This window comes from Scophthalmus maximus, chromosome 17, assembly GCF_022379125.1.
Source record: "Scophthalmus maximus strain ysfricsl-2021 chromosome 17, ASM2237912v1, whole genome shotgun sequence".
Classification (NCBI taxonomy): Eukaryota; Metazoa; Chordata; class Actinopteri; order Pleuronectiformes; family Scophthalmidae; genus Scophthalmus; species Scophthalmus maximus.
Window position 1 is genome coordinate 17,483,731 of NC_061531.1, and position 17,085 is coordinate 17,500,815.

The following is a 17,085-nucleotide window of genomic DNA, read 5'->3' on the forward strand; positions in this document are numbered from 1 at the left end:
CTCCCGCCCAGACAAGCGGCCCTGGATGAGCGCGGGACGGCGGCGGCGGCGCGCGCGCGAGAGAGAGAGCGAGACAGAGAGAGAACGAGCGAGCGAGAGAGAGAGAGAGAGAGAGAGAGACAGCGCTCTGCCGGGCCACGTAGCGGGGCGCAGGTACCTCCGCAGCCCGCAGCGCACAAAAGTAACCTCCCGCAAATCTGAACGCAAACATGCCGCTGTCATCGGCAAACGCACACCCGCGAATGTAAACGGCGAGAGGGAGAAGTGCGCGTGCAACCCCCGAATCTGTGCAACTCTGATTGCACGAGCGCCAGGAAGGAGGAGGGAGGGAGGTCGCTCTGGACGGAGGTAAGGCAGCCGAAACCCGACAACCAAATGCGGCTTTAGAACTTAAAAAATAAGCCCCTGCGTGTGTGTGTGTGTGTGTGTGACAGGCATGGCAGGCGCCGGGGGAAAGCACACACACACACACACACACACACACACACACACACACACGCGCGCGCACACACACACACACACAAACACACACACACGGGTCGCCCGGTGCTACCGGTGAGAAATGTCCGGCACCGCGGAGCCGCAGCAGTGACTTTGTGACAGAGGCGAGTCGAGTGGGTTTTGTCGAGATGAACCGTCGCCGGGGCCGTTGTCGTTGTGGTGTTTTCATCTCGAGAGACGCGTCGATAACGAAGCGGCACGTCGGCATTTTCTCGCCCGCCCGCCGCCCCCCCACCCCTCGCGCGGGTCCGGCCACTGTCACACGGGCGAACCGAAGTGTTGATACGCTGCAGCGACCCGACGCTGCTGCTAGCTTGAAGCTAACTAGCCCCCAAATCTGGGGCCGGCGTTGAGGGGGGGGGTCCACAAAAAAGAGGGAAAAAGTGAAAGTCCTTCTATCTGTTGTCGACTCGTGCATGTCCAGCAAATACTTTAGCCTTTAGCTGGTGCGGCTCGTGCAACGTAACACGGTCGCTCTGTAATGGCTGCACAAGTGAGCTAATGTAGCCAGGTTAGCTTGTCATGTGTGTGTGTGAGTGAGTGCAGGTTAATACCTATGGAATATTGCTAGCTAGCTAAGTAGCCCAAGTTGGCCGGGCCTGCGCAGTGCTACTGCTGTTCGGGGTGTGTGTGTGTGTATGTGTGTGTCTCTGTGTGTGTGTGTGTGTGTGTTGTTACCCTGTCGTTACTCTTGTCTCTGCTTCACAACGTCAACTGCGAAGCTACTGTGTTGTAGCCGAACGTTGTGTGTGTGTGTGTGTTTGTGTGCGTGTGTGTGACCTCGTCGGCCCGAAATAGGAGGCTTGTCGTATCCCAGTGTTGTTGTGGTAGTACAGTCATTTTGAATGTGTCTGTTGGTGACTGATCACAGTTGTAAACATGTCACCCGTCTGCTGTCATGCTTGACAACTGTGTCCCCTCTTGTCAGGTGTGGTGGTGGTGGTGGTGGTGATGATGAGAGTGAAGGAGCATCTTGTTGCAGGTGATAATCCTCCCGCTCTCACCCAAGACACCTCAGACCCCCATCAGAACAAAGACACAATGACAGGCAACCTGCTCCATGACCAGATTATGGGGCTGTGGGGCGTCCGAATGCTGCACCCCATGCCGTGCAGCCTCACACACAGTGAGCCGGTTAAGGTCTTATGAGTTTGGACAGAGTGAAGGAATGTGAACCCTCACACGGTCGGTCGGCTGCAAGCTGCACAGAAAAAAAGGGGGGGGGGGAAGCTTATTAAAGTCTAGACTTTAGAAAGGGGAGCATGGATTTGTTTTCCACTGCTGCATTAATAGGAGGTAAACTTAAAACGTGACACATTTTAAAATTTAAGACACATTTTGGCCGCTTCAGACGTCTCATCTGCTTTTTACCGTCACGCGTGGACGACTCAACGCCGTTTAGTGCTGTCAGGCTCCCATCCTGTGTCATTCAAATTTCATAACCACAGTGGAGTGTATCCGGTATATGAGGCTTTGTGGTTTACTCTATACAAAAATTAGTTTTTTGTTGAATAGACTTTGATTTTCTTCTCTCTCTTTTTTTGGCAGAGTGGTAGTAATGCTATGGATTACTGTCAGAGAGACTATTCCTTTTTTTAGGCGTCAGGGTGCAAAGTTCATCTTTGAACATTATCCAAAAACGATCTGACAAGGCGACTGTGTGTTGACTAATAACCAGTGATATCGAGAAGTGTGTACTCGACTTGATTCCCACATCAAAGGTTTTGAACGATATCGCTTTGAGTGAATCTCTGAAATGACTCTGATAATGATGAGCGAGTGGAAGGATATTTCTCAATACGGGGTTACTGTGCGTGTTGTGCATGAATTCACGGCCCCGTAAACGTTTGTCTTAAACATGCGTGAGTTGATTGAAAGAGAATGGAGAACAAGCTGATCACATCTTGAGTCGAGTTCAGGCAGCGGTTTCTCATGCAATTTATATTCCTCTGTCATCCAGGAGCAGGATAATCTACGAGGCTTTGTGTCTCAGACAGCCATGTGAGCCGCAAGTTGCTCTGTGAGTGCAGAGCAACTCACACCCACCCCCCTGTGATCTTAATGCTCTCGAGCTGCCGCCGTCCAATTCTCAGAACGGATCGGAGTCGGCATGCACAGGAAGACAGGTGTGTCTCTCTCACGAACGCATTGATAGTCAAATTCTGCACAAATAGCTTTCACTTGTGCAAACTGGTCGAGCAGATAAATGTGATTGATTGATTATGTTTTGGTTGGCAAACGTGATTTTAAGCTCCACTTACGTCTGCCAGGCTACACTCATGAAGTGACGAGACGAACAAAAGAAAATCAGTTGATTAAAACTGTAGTTCTTATTGACATAATCCATCTTTGAAAAAAATGATGTGCATCACAACATTCAGAGCGGAAAATACTCATAAGTCTCCTTTTTAGCTTTCAAAAGTATGTCTGTTGTTTTTTTATTGCATATTATTATTTTGAGGAGGTGCAGCTTCTTGTCCTGTTTGAATTTGATCTCTTAATGCTAAAGAAGTTGCAAGGACTGTCAAAAAAAATTGCAAAACAATAAATTTAAGTGTCAAATACTGCTCTGGAAAATGTCAGAGAAAGAAAGATGGGTTTTTTGGGGGTTGTGTGTGGATGAACCAAATATAACTTATAATGAGAAATATTTATGATCACAGTTGTCATAATAATCAGGGTTATCATTTTTGCATAACTCTACACTCATCACGTCATATTTGATCCCCTCCCTTTGCACACGCATGCTCCCTTTTTTCTAGCTTCATGTTAATCCCACCTGTGAATTTAAAGATTAGAAGAAAAAAAACATCTCAGCGGGTCCGGTGGCCGGCGTTTGAATATCAAAGTCTCTCCTGGCCTATTTGTGTTTTTATTTGAATGCAACAGAGCGTCAGTTTGTCAGAAGAAGAGGTGTTTACACAAGATGTTTGTGTCAACGCACAAGAGGATGTTTGCTGCCTCCAAGAAAGGAAATACAGGGTTTTTTGTTTCATGCTTAGGGAGGTTTTCTAGTGAACCAACCGCCCCTCGTGCACACTCATAACAGGGTGCAGGGTGTAAGGTCGTTTGAGGTCATCCAACTGTTGGCCAGGTGACACCCCCCAAGCATGGACGTACGCAAAGCTCAGGAACTAAACAAACACTATATAAAAGCAAGTCCTCCCCATGAGGATAGATTTATTTTTATTTTTAATACAGTTGTTTTCGTCTTTTACCTTGCATCAACACAAGGGCATGTTACTGTAGGTTCCACATTGTGCAGTGCTCCGGCCTCATTGAAAGGTTGAAATACAGTTTCCTGTGGTTGTATCTGCAATACAAGCTCCTGAGCTGCGGTTTACACGATGCTAACAGTCAATGGGAGGTTGGTGCATGTTGTTTAAAAATAAAGACAATCTTGTGTAGAGCTGCAACAGTTATTAATCGATAAGTAATCAACTCCTAAATTAATCGCCAACTATTTTGATAATCGATTAATCGGTTCAAGTAGTTTTTACGAAAAAAAAAGGCAAAATTCTCTGATTTTAGCTTCTTAAATGTGAATATTTTCTGGTTTCTTTGCTCCTCTGTGACAGTGAACAAAATATCTTTGGTGTGTGGACGTAACAAAAAATCCTCTTGGAGCTTTGGGGAACACGATCGACATTTTTCACCATTTTATGACATTTTATAGACCAAACAACTACTGGATTAATCAAGAAAAGAATCAACAAAATATTCAATAATGAAAATAATCGTTAGTTGCAGCCCTAATGCTCATATGAAAAATATTTATCTGATTATCTTGAAGATGTTTTCTATCCGCAGGAAGTTATGTCCAATATTTGGTCCATAAAATGGTGAAAAATGTCTCTTCTATGTCATAGAAGAGCAAAGAAACCAGTAAATTCAAATTTAAGAAGCTAAAATCAGAGAACTTTTAACTACTTGAACCGATTAAGCGATTGTCAAAATACATTAGAGATTAATTTAGCAGTCCATTACTAATCGATTAATAGATTAACTGTTGCAGCTCTTTCTTACATTAACTTAATTATTCACAAAGCAACCGTCTCTGCATCATATATCTTTTAGTGAGGTGGTGTTTCGCTTGTGGTCTGGAAATATTTTGGCTGCTCGCTTCTTTGAAGTCAAATCTGCTCGTATTCATTTGTAAAGGCTGTGGTTTCAACTCCTACACACAACACTGAAACATCTGTGGGTAGATGTGGCGCTCGATGATGAAAACCTGACAGTACGGCTGTAGTTTCAGCTCACACACACACACACACACACACACACACACACACACACGAGACGTGACACGAGAAAGCGGAAGCGAACCTCTTCGTATCTCATATATATATGTGTATATATTTCCCCCTTCTCTTTCTTCTCTGTCTCCTCTCGCAGGTAATGTTCTGTAAATGGCTCTTCAGGCGAGACACAGAGGTCGTCGCAGCAGTTCCATGTCCGGCATTCAGCTCGTCTTTACCTGCTCGGCTATTTGAAGACACCGGCGCCCGGCAGAGCGGAGAGCGGCCTCGTGGAAACGGTGAATCTGGACCGTGCCCACATCTTGCATCAAAGACACTGAGTCTTTGATTTTTTCAGTCTGATTTTTTTTTTTAAGCCTATGAAACAAAACTTTGAGCAGATTGTATGTCTTACCAACTGCATTCCCTTCCAGCATGGATGCTCTCTTTGAATCAGGTTGACTGTTTCTCACCTCATCCCCTCCTTCCTGTCTCTTTAGCAGAGGGAAGGTGGGGGATTGGTGTGGCGTCCCCTGCCTCTCCTTGTAGAACACGCCAGTCTTAACAAGGTACCACAGTGGTCAATCTTTTCCATTTCTCTTTGTGGCCCTATACCAACACCCATCCGCTCTATCCCTCTTCATGAAATCCTGCCAGAGCCTCAAGGACGAGGTTTCCGTCCCCAGCCTTGGCGGGATGTCACAGGAGGAAGGACGCAGGGCGCCGGTGAACCAGTCCTACTTCCACTCCCCTAATCCGGATCTGGACCTGACGGGCAAGCTTTACAAGAGAGAGGTCGGTGGCAAACCTTACTCTGTGTTGGTGGACAATAAGATGGCGGCCAAGGCATCTGCGGCAGATCAGAACATTGGTCACGTGACTCCACAGCAGCATCAGCAGTATTTCAGAGAGGGGGGAGCCGGTCAGGAGGTGGAGACGCAGGGGCCCCAGGCCGGCAACAACGGCACCTCCGACGACACCGAAGAAGATGACGACGAGGATGAGGAAGAGGAGGGTGAGGATGAGGACGCTGAGGAGGAGGAGGAAGAGGGCTTCAAGCGTGAGCAGATCATTGTGGAGGTCAACCTGAACAACCAGACTCTTCATGTGTCCAAGGGGGACAGCAAAACTGGAACCACAGCAGATGACTCAGATAGAGCTGGCAGCGACGATGAGGAGGAAGATGAGGAGGAGGAAGAGGAGGAGGACAGCCCTGATGAAGAAGAAGAAGAGGAGGAAGACGACGAGGAAGATGAGATTGAAAGCCGAAGAACAAGGTCAAAAAGGGCCCGTCGGAGTGTGAGCAGCACGGCGGCTCCCAGCCAGCCGCGGAGGAAGAGCCTCCGAACGGCTCTGAGCATCGCCCCCTCTGCCGGCGGAATGACCACCAGGGGGCGACGGAAGCGCATGGAGCCCGCGAAGAGCATGCGCCGGTCGGCCAGGTCCGCGCTGTCGTCCGCGGGCTCCACGGCGGCGGCGGGGGGGAAGGCCGACGCGGAGGAGAAGGAGATGCTGGCGTGCGAAAAGTGCCCGCGCGTGTTCAACACCCGCTGGTACCTGGAGAAGCACATGAACATCACACACAGGCGAATGCAGATCTGTGACAAGTGCGGCAAAAAGTTTGTCCTGGAGAGTGAGCTGGCCTTACACCAGCAGACTGACTGCGAGAAGAACATCCAGGTAAACCAACAAGCAAACCTCTCGCGTCTCAAACCTCTACTCTACAGTTACCCCTGCAAATAGTTAATTTCTATGGTTTATCATACTGTACTAAGGGGTTTCAACATCTAGATAGAATAAGATGCAAATAGTGTCCTAGCTATTTTTTTTCTGTATTTATTATAGATTTTAATCTAGATGTTTTAATGTGACGTTAACGAGGATTAGTTTTTGCTCACACATACAGAGTTTAGTGTTAAAAATATTTTTCAGAGCAACATGTAGAATTTCATCAGCCCAATATGGTTTCAGTTCCTTCAAACTGAAAAAGGTGATTCGGCATATTAATACCCAGGGGTAATGTGATTTGTTTAGTGTTGCCTGCTTCCTCCAGCTGGTGAAAAGATACAAAAAAAAAAAAAAAAAGTATTTAGTTGAGATTCATGAAGGTTAGGGTTAGAAAACACACTTTCCCGTCCTAGTAGACATCACTCACATTGAATCATTACTGTTGTACAAGTGGCAACCCACCGTGAAGTCACCCATTGGTTTTGCAAACTGCGGTTTTGTTTATTTGACCAGCGCCATCTTGGTGCATAAAGTGACTTTAAAAATGAATAGGAAAAACCAATCAGTAAAGAACCAATTGTTGCTCAGTTTAAATTATTTTTCTAGATTAGACTGATTTCTGCAGCTGAACGTCTGAGTGATCAAAGTGCCAGTGAGTCTTCCAACAGGCCCATCGATGTGAACTCAGCTGTTTCCCTGGTGCTTTATGGAAGTGAAAAAAATTAGAAACTGTTGGGGGAAAAAAGAAATCACATGATGTGTTGGCCAGCGTTTGCCAGGAGGCATGTGGGAGATTCTAAAACAAATTGGAAGATCTGACGAGACGGTGATTAAACTGTTTTGGCCACCACATAAACTCTCTTTAGTGTTGAAGCCTATTGGTCCTGAAGTCTGTAAGACAATTGGCTTCACTGAACTGGATTCATTTTCCTGCAAGACAGAAAGAAATTGCCCCAAAACTCTTCTGTAGTGGCCACGTCCAGAATTTATTTTTTATTTTTAGAAAATAAAAAGCTTTTACAGTTTAATCTACACAATTTATATCTCTAATAGCTCCCAAAGGTGCCGAATATGAATATTAATTTAAAGGGAGTGAATAATTCTGCAATATTAAATAAATAATAATAATTGTTAAAGTTTCTTTCTTTTACATCCACTGTCATTCAGTTTCACTGGAAAAAACAAACATGAGAAGGTCTAAACTTATGTGAAGGCCTCTCATACTTATCATAGTAAAGCATCTGCAGGTGTTGAAGTAATCATTTAAAAAAAAACCTTTTAATTTAGTTTCTTCAATAAAAGCTTCTTGAAGTGTAAAATTTAATTTTCTAATTTCTTGGAATATTTTTCTTTCCAGCTCATCTAGGCACTGGAGGCTATTATATTCTTTTTTTTGTGCAGATTTGATCTGTGACCTCATAATAAATGTTTGTACTTAACAAATACTTGTAGGCCTTATAATTCCTGCTGTTTCCCCTCATTCTTTGATGGTGGAGCTGTAAAAAAAAAAAAAAAACATTTTATGTGGTATTAAAATCTTGAAGGGGCAGATTAAAATCCTGATATCATTTAACCAGGAATCATATCAAAAAGCCAAATTTACATTAATAAAGTCCACATTATTTCCCCTTTGTTCCTTTTCCCCCTCACATCATCTAAGCTGTTTGCTCTGTTGACCGTCATCACATGATCCCAGAGCGATTTTTTTTCAAAGCATATTAAATCCATTCTGAGATTTGCCCAGCAGAGGGCGCTGCAGTATCAGGAAACGATTTCCGCTAAATAGGAACAATGTAATGGGCCTTCAGGTTTTCTTGCTCTTGCTCATGATACCTATCAACAACAATAACCTTTATCTCCTCTTTTCTACTTTTTATCTGTGTTTTGTTTTTTTAGTGCGTCTCCTGCAACAAATCCTTTAAGAAGCTGTGGTCTCTGCACGAGCACATCAAGATCGTGCACGGCTACGCAGAGAAGAAGTTCTCGTGTGAAATCTGTGAGAAGAAGTTCTACACCATGGCTCACGTCCGTAAGCACATGGTTGGTAAGTTGGGAGCCTTCACAGAACAGTACGACGGAACCATAACAACATGATATTTTAGATTTCTTTTTAGATTTTTTGTGTGTGTATAATCCAGCATTTTTTTTTCACCAGGTACATTTTCTTTAATTTAAGATGTTGCTTGAAATCCTTGAAAATGCTTGAATTTTAAAGTTGTATTTTCAAGGTTTGAAAAGTGCTTGTATAATGGATAAAGGGCTTGAAAATGCTTAAATTATATCAGATTTTTTGACCTGACACATTTTAAACCATATAACTTATAATTTCTTATCCTTCTGTCATTATGAAACATGATTTTAGTTGTTTATAGCGTAATACTATCTATTGAAACATATGTCTTCGTAGAAATGCTTGAACTTGACTTTGGAAAAGGTGTATGAACCCTATAGTTGTTAAATAATCTTCATTCATGAACAGCTATCGGAAATGAAACTTTGATATTACGTGATCAGGTCTTTTCTGCTGTGTCAGTGTTGTTTTCCTCTTTGTCATCTTCCCCCTCCCAGCTCACACTAAGGACATGCCATTCACTTGTGAGACCTGCGGGAAGTCGTTTAAACGCAGCATGTCTTTAAAAGTTCACTCCCTCCAGCACTCTGGAGAGAAACCCTTCCGTTGTGAGGTAAGATGCGCAGGAATGTCACTTTCTGTGTTCGCATTAATACAGACTGGGCTGAAAATGTGACCATTCACGTTCACTGGGTATGTGAGGGATGGTGTAAACAGGAAGCGGATTATATGTGCTGTCCAGTTACTGCAGAGTTGCTTACATACAGATAATACTATGACAAAAAAAAAAACAAGGATGACAAGTTAGACAAGTTTTTTTTTTTTCTTGGACTGACGATGAGGTGGAACTAGGACTTAAAGTAAGTGTTTATGACATATCTCGTCTTCACCACTGGTATTGGAGTCTAGACTGCTGAGAACCAATCAGGAGGCGATAGCGAGTGAAGGCGTCATCGTTTCCAAAACCTCTGTTTTTGCCCGTCCAGATCTACAACGCTCGGCCCATTTGAGTTATAAAAAGAGGCTGAAATCGAACCATGCCAAATATTAGCAAACCACGCATACAGTGTTCGCCAATTACCTGGAACATGAGGTAAATGTTAGAACTAAACGTCTCTGTGTTTTCTTTTTTGGGCTCACCGTGCGACGAAGATTTCCGAGCTCATTTCTGCTCAAGGGACCCGCCAGCAGTTGCTAATCATAACCCCGTCCTGACTCATTAATTCAGAGGGAGCTGACAGATGGGCTGCGTTACTCCCACCCGAGGCCCCTTTAACGTCCAACCACTTGAATGGACTGCACACATGGAGCACGTGTGTTTGGGTGGAGCCGCTCTAATTAAATGCTTGAAGTCGTCCTACACTACAACGTGTCATTACACGCTTATTAGATGTTCGTGTTATGTATAGGCCATTCTTCTCTGTGCGCCCTTCGATGGTACGACCTTTATTTAGTCAGCTTGTACCATTGGAAGTGTAAATATGTCATGTCAGTAATAGACCTGAACGAGAAAGACTCATAATTCAAAGACACACATTGTGGTCACATTCACACAAATAATCTGGCTATTGTTGGCTTGTTGCTGCAGTAACCTCACACACACACCCACACACACACACACACGTATCCTGGGCCGGACGAGACCCCCTCATGTGCAAAGTGGTTTAATCATGTTGCTAAATCCAGAATAAATTGTTCCGCACTTTGAATGCCTCACCTGACGTGTCCCTGTGAGACGGTTTCTTTTCTGCATGTAAAATAGTCTAATGAAAAGTTGTCACATGATAGCAGTGTACACACGACTACATATACTATTACATATTATATTATATATATGACATAATAGGTAGGGCTGCAACTAACAATTATTTTGCATATCAATTAAACTGTTGATTTTTTTTTTTGATTAATCAATTAGTTGTTTGGTCCATAAAATGTCATAAAAAGGTGAAAAATGTTGATTGTGTTTCCCCAAACTCCAAGATGATGTTTATGTTTTTGTCCCCACACCAAAGATATTACGTTTACTGTCACAGAGGAAGCAAAGAAACCAGAAAAATTTTCACATTTAAGAAGCTGAAATCAGAGAATTTTGCCTTTTTTCCATAAAAACTACTTGACCGATAAATCGATTATCAAAATAGTTGACGATTAATTTAGTAGTCACAACAAAACTTTAACATACTTTCTGAATGTTCAAAATAAACTGGGATATACAGTCCTGCACATATACACATCTCTTAAACACTGAATGTTGGTTCGAATGTGAAAAGTCTTTAGCCTAATTCAAAGGTTCCATTGTTGTGTGTGTGCGTGTTCTTGTGCTCCTGCTGGTGAACTGACCGATTTCCTCTGAATGTCTCCGCCGTAGAACTGCGACGAGCGGTTCCAGTACAAGTACCAGCTGCGCTCGCACATGAGCATCCACATCGGACACAAGCAGTTCATGTGCCAGTGGTGCGGCAAGGACTTCAACATGAAACAGTATTTTGACGAGCACATGAAAACACACACAGGTGAGGAAACACACCAGGGTTCCGAACGAGTTGTTTCTCTTTTGGACCGTTGTTGTCTTCAGAATTGAGGACCCACTTTCCACCTTTAAGGCCCATTCAGACGGCAGACGCCTGAACAAACCAGGAAGTCTGGAAGAACCCGGGTTTAGGCTGTGAGAAGTTCCAGAGATGTCTGTTTCCAGTAGCGCAGCATCACTCGGGGCGGAGTCTCCTGTGAGACTGATGCAGCCTGTGTACAGGGATTCACACTGCGAGCATGCACTGGTTTCACCAGTTTGAGTGTTGGTATTTATGGCGATTTCTTTTTTCATGTTACGGCCTTTTAAAGATGTGCAGCAAACCTTCCAACAAGTCTACACAAGAGAGTGGGATAACAGAAAGTGAGGGAATGAGAAAAACTTGAAGAAAGTAGCTCAAATTAGAAAAAGACTATTTTGGTGACGAGCGTCCTACCCGTATGCCGTTTTCAGTCTTCCCTTCAATCTTCGCTAATCTCCTTTCTGTATTTACAAGAAGAGGCCTCTGCTGCTTTCGAAAAGACCTGTTTCATACAAGCCTGCCGCTGGAGGTCCACAGTTCTTCGGAATAGAAATAAAGATATGGATTTTTAAAAAGTGCCCTGAGGGGGTTTTCGTCACTTGTTTAGTTGAGTCTCTAAACTACTTCTTTTTTTTTTTTAAAGGAAGAAAGAAAATCGTGTCTAGTAAATCTAAATCAAGACAGTCTGCAATTCTGAATGTTTGAGAGATGATGAAAACAACCCGTGTCCATGAGATCTGCCCGTCAGCCAGCTTGTCTCCGTGCACTCCCTTAAAAAAGCAAAGACATGGGATGTTGCAAGGATGAACATTACAGTGGTAAGAGCAGGGAGCCGCTGCCCAGTTTTCTTGTAATGAGAGGGACGTTTCCCATCAAAGAGCAGCCCTGTGTACAGTACATCGCGGCTTCTAATGACTACCCAGACACATGGTGATTTTACATCCCTCTGATTTTCTGGCCCCGGCCTTTGCGTTTTCTATTTCGAAGACCGAGCTGAGGCAGCGTCGAAGCCTCGCGCTGCATCCTTCACTGGTTTTTCTCTCGAGCCGTGCCTGTCGTGGGTGGACACGCCGCTCTCAGTCTGCCCTCGCGGTTCTATTCGCGAGGTGTAATTACCCTACCCTCTCCTCTGCCTGCCGCTAGAACCCAATTTAGTCTCCAGCAGCAGCAACAGGAGGAGACACACCCAGTCGTGGCCTGTAATAGGGCAGCACACATGTTAAACACCCCAAAGGTTTTTTGGTTCCACTGCACGCACAGATGGTTTACCATGAATTCTTGGAAGTGGCCGTACGACTTTCAGCACATTAACACGTCACCTTTTGATATTCAGTTTGTATCGGAACAGGGCACTTGGAGAGCCCTTCAGCAGCCTGTTAATAGACGGCTGTGTGGGAGGTAGCAGGAACATTCGGTGGCTCCACAGAGGGAGGTTAATGAGAGCGGCATTCCACCGCAGCTCCTGTTGTTCACTCTCTCACATCTCCTCTCCTCAAAGTGTGAATGGTAATGGCTTCCTGTGGAGTGGGTGGGTTGACAGCAGAGAAGACACTCCATTCAAGATGGCAACTGATTTACATTTTTAAGAGGAGAGATGTGCCGCTCACTACAGAAGGAAAATGTTTCAAAAGTTTACTTTGTCATTTGGAGAGCTTGATTTTTCGAAACAGATTTGACAGCAAAAGATCTGACACCTACTCGTCGTATTCTTTTTTTCTGTATAGCTGCAAATCTCAGTGCCTGTCTCCCTCACTCACTGGTCTCCCTTTCCTGTGCAGGAGAGAAGCCGTTCATTTGTGAGATCTGCGGAAAGAGCTTCACCAGCCGGCCCAACATGAAGCGTCACCGCCGCACGCACACAGGCGAGAAGCCGTACCCCTGCGAGGTGTGCGGCCAGCGCTTCCGCTTCTCCAACATGCTCAAAGCGCACAAGGAGAAGTGTTTCCGGGTCACCAGCCCCGTGGTTCTGCAGACCAGCGGCCCGCCCGTGCCTGTCCGCATCTTCAACACCTTCTCCTCCTCTTCCTCCACCGGCCCCGGCCCCTCGGCCGGCAACCCGGCCACCACCTCAGCTCCCCTGGGCCTCGGCGGGACGGGAGGGCCCCTGCCTCCTCGGGCCCCCGTGGGACACGCGTTCTCCCACGTGCAGCTCCACTCGTCCCCTTCTCACCACCACCCCCACCCCTCGACGACAACCCAGCAGCACCTCTCCAATGCCGCGCCCCAACACGCCCCGCCTCACCCCCACCACCACCTGGCCGTGCCCCCGGTCGCCCACCTTCCCCCGCCCCCGGCCCTTCTCAAGAGTGAGCCCCTGAACCACTGTGGGCACGAAGACAGCGGCTACCTGCACCACATGGCCCATCCCGACAAGGGTCCCGGAGCCCCGCAGCACCACTGAACTGTCTCTCTCGTCTCATAGTCCAGCCTCATTCCCTGAATACAACTGTATTTCTTCTCAAACCCATTTAAAAACTTAAACTAAACACACACCTGCGTATGTGTGAAAGACTGATACACATTATTTAAGTCCCCAACTTAAAAAACTCTGGTCAACTGACAAAGATTTTAGAACCTCTAGGTTTTGGCGGAACATTTTCTAAGGTAAACTACACAAAAGGAATTCTGTGTGTGAGTTCTCCATCTGTACATTGATCTCATTTTTCAACTTAAGCTGCTGACAAGTTGGCTTTTTTGCGCAAGGTCCCACCCACAGCAATACTCGAACCTGCCCACCCGAGTTGTGACTGCAGAGCCTTGGGGGCATCACACACGTGTGTTTTTATGAATGTTGTAACTGTTTCTACCTGAGTCCTTCTCTCCCCCGAAGTCAAAAAGGCTGAGGCCTTTTCTGTCACAGGGCTGCGGAAGAAAGCGCAAGATGCAGTGCCATAGGTCGGGGATGGGGGATGGGGGAAGGGGGGGAAAGGGGATTTGGGGGGGGCATTTGTAAAGGACGTTGAAAACTTGTGTTTTGTAAATGCGTAGTTGAATCTATGACATAGTCTGAGATTCATATCAAGGATAAATGGTGCTTTCCATTCCAGTACGTAAGATATTTCTTAATTATTTTTTTTTTGCTTTTCCAGTTGATTTCTTTTGTTTTTGTTTTTTGTTTTTTTGAGTGTAATATTACATATTCACATGTATTGTGTCATAGAAGACCACGTCTTGCCAGCCGGGCTTTTCTACAATGGAATTCTTTTTTTTTTTTTCTTCTTTTTTTTTCGAAACGTGAAACTTAATTGTATGCAGGACACGCGCTTTATAGCCTCACGCTTACTCGAAGCACACGCAAAACACACACACAGAGACCACGCGGTCACTGATTTACTAAACTGTGATCAGTGCAACCTCTTTCAGATAACGGATGAACTGTCAATATACTGCCACTGTGAGGGGCCGGACACACGGGCCCCATCAGGATCTACACCCCCTCCTCCTCCCTTCGCTGCTGACGAAACGATACGGGTTACCATGTCAAAGGTCATTCGACACACACACACACACACACACACACACACACACACACACACACACACACACACACACACCTGGGACCTTTTTCTCATCACAGGTCTTAACAGACAATTATGCATATTCCTTCTCTCAGCCTATATTCCATGGTTCGGTGTAGGGCGCTGTAATGTAAAGCTTCGGGGGTTTTTTTTGACTTTCATCATACTGACATTCTTGGATCCACACCAGGCACGAAGCGTCTGAAAAAAAACCTGTTGAATGTTGCCTATACGCAGAATGACGGCTCATTGAGTCATTTGGGTTATATATATATATATATATATATATATATATATATATATATATATATATATATAATTTTTTATTATGTTCTCTTTGATTAATTTACTCAGTTTTGAAAGCTAACGAATGGATCCGTAGTGTAGAGATAAACTGTTGTTAGCACATGATAGGAAACGTCAGGACAAAAAAGACGACTTGGATACTCGGAATTCTCGCGTAGATAAAGCAGATACGTGCGATCGAGTCGGCGCGAGACTTTACATTTTAGTTAATGTAATGGCCAATGGTGCGAATGTTGTTTGACGGTGTGTTGAGGAGGAACGTTGTGGACTAAGGAGGAGGGGGGAGTGTGTGTGTAAGTGTGCATGTGTTGTGTCCGTGTGGTAATGTCCCCGGTGCTCTTGTACCAAAAGCTGCGTCTCACACAGTGTGCCGTATACGACGTTTCAGTATTTGGGGGAAACAAGAGATGGACAATAGCAGTAAATTTAACATCTTTCTACTAGAGCCCGACCGATATGGATTTTGGGGGCCGATATCGATATAAGGGGGGGGGGGGGGGGCAAGATTCCCGATACAGATGTCGATATCAGACCGTTATGACAAAGAAATGTAATCGAGGCTTGAATATTTTAGTTTAACCGTAAGCTGGATCATGAATAAGTATAAATTAAAAAAATATTACAAATACAACCAAATAAATAGAACTCGAATTACGAAAAATAAACATTTATTTCACCTAAAATGTAAAAACATGAACGTTTACATTTAAAGGCTCATATCAGTTGGCCAACATATCGGCCGGGCTCTACTTTCCACCACTCGCACAGTATTCAGTCTGAAGTGGTTAAGCTCAGTAGGTTTGGATGAAACCCCCCCCCCTTTGTTTTTATTTTAAATTTTTTTTTTTTTGATTTGAGACCTGCAACTATCCTGCCATTTCTTCGGGTCTTTAAGAAAGCTCCGCGTTATCCGATTACCATGCTGTCCCATTTGGTTTTCACTGCAGTGCTTTCAGCATTTTTTGCAGTATGAATCTTTTTGACTTCAAATTTTTATTTTCCTTTTTCCGTGAGCCTTTTTTTCATTTGTGTGTATTCTCTGCACTTTACTGCTGCGTGGGCGAGGGCGCAGGGAAGGGGGGAGGGACTGACGATGCATTGTGGAAACCCGAGTTGCAGTTTGTGGCTGCACGGCGGGAAAAGGGTGGAGGTGATTTACTTTTTTCGAGTTGATGTTTTTTAGGCAAAGGAAAAGGAGGAGAATCCACGGGGCGGAGGCGGCTAGTGTGGAAGGGACCAGAGCAAAAAAGAACAGGACATTTCTTTTAAGATATGTGCTTAAATTTTTATTTCCAGACCTCTACGGACCTTCCCTCAAATTGGAAAGCGATGTTCCTCGAGGCTTTGGCGACTTCCCACAAGCCGCTCCGAGCTACGTCTCAATCACACACTCTTTTTTTTTTTTTATTGTCCATTATATTTCTCTCCGTCTACGTCTCTCCAGATTTTAACAAACGATTCTCCTCCAACTTTTTCTTTTGTTATATAGAATGCACTTTCTACTAAAAAGAATTATTGGCTAGTTAAGTAAAAAAAATAAATAACATTGTATATTCTTCTTTAAAGATGTTTTTAAAAAAAATCAATATACTTTTTTTTTCCCAGCCCTCTTTGTATTTTTAACCACTTAATGTAGCATTGCGTATTTTATTATTGTATCTGGTACAAAATGTGCAGCTTTATAATGTCCTGGTTTGTCTTTCTTTTCTTTTTTTTCTATGTTACCTGGAGATTGAGGAGAAGTGGGGGGAAAAAGTTGGGCCTTTTTTTGATAATATACATTTAACTGACTGCTAACTTTGAGAAGTAAAAACGAGTAGCCATGATTATCACATACGTGTGTGTGGTGTCTTCTTCAAAGTAACTGAATGTGAACTCGTGTTCCCGGTTGGTTCAGGTAACTTTCACGTTGAGCTTCACTGAAAAGGCTTGAATTCCAACAGGCTCCTGCAACTGATCTACGGTCACTGGGTTCTTGGCGTCGACGCCTGTAAACCAACAATGTCTGCTGGCAACACGCGAGCCAAGTCTCAGGTCCTCTTCTTTGTCACCACTTCCTTTTTATTTCAGCGCGACCCCACTCTCCCCCCTCCCTTCACCTCCGTCTACAATAACATTTATTTTAGTCTTTTTTTAAAAATGGAGTGCATTTGTTTTTGCAAATCAGG

General features: G+C 44.5%; 1 protein-coding gene and 1 long non-coding RNA gene across 9 annotated transcripts; one reads left to right on the forward strand and one right to left on the reverse strand.

The window, feature by feature from the left end:
* The first annotated feature begins 72 nt into the window (after positions 1-72).
* Positions 73-16,753, forward strand: znf652 (zinc finger protein 652). Of its 8 annotated transcripts, none has more exons than XM_047328135.1 (8): positions 74-348; positions 4,897-5,038; positions 5,240-5,308; positions 5,397-6,419; positions 8,364-8,511; positions 9,036-9,151; positions 10,910-11,054; positions 12,872-16,753. In XM_047328135.1, exons 4-8 carry the CDS (start codon positions 5,436-5,438, stop codon positions 13,492-13,494), a joined length of 2,016 nt encoding a protein of 671 aa, XP_047184091.1. In that variant the 5' UTR covers positions 74-348; positions 4,897-5,038; positions 5,240-5,308; positions 5,397-5,435; the 3' UTR covers positions 13,495-16,753. The 8 variants fall into 8 exon arrangements, with proteins under 8 accessions (XP_047184092.1, XP_047184093.1, XP_047184091.1 ...); XM_047328132.1 differs by lacking the exon at positions 74-348 and adding exons at positions 488-1,012; positions 1,430-1,483; positions 2,462-2,627 and having other exon boundaries at positions 4,897-6,419; XM_047328136.1 differs by having other exon boundaries at positions 73-348; positions 4,897-5,534; positions 5,628-6,419.
* On the reverse strand, positions 10,594-12,068 carry LOC118288284. Its single transcript, XR_004785831.2, has 2 exons — positions 11,508-12,068; positions 10,594-11,407 (listed from the first exon to the last, which is right to left on the reverse strand). It is a non-coding gene; the product is annotated as an uncharacterized LOC118288284 (long non-coding RNA).
* Positions 16,754-17,085: the final 332 nt, after the last annotated feature.

Excerpts from the sequence above, each read along its gene's own strand:
- znf652 (XM_047328131.1), top strand. The coding sequence starts at position 5,382 with ATGAAATCCTGCCAGAGCCTCAAGGACGAGGTTTCCGTCCCCAGCCTT. Across the intron at positions 6,420-8,363 it reads ACTGCGAGAAGAACATCCAG|TGCGTCTCCTGCAACAAATC; the intron begins GTAAACCAACAA and ends TTGTTTTTTTAG. Across the intron at positions 9,152-10,909 it reads AGAAACCCTTCCGTTGTGAG|AACTGCGACGAGCGGTTCCA; the intron begins GTAAGATGCGCA and ends TCTCCGCCGTAG.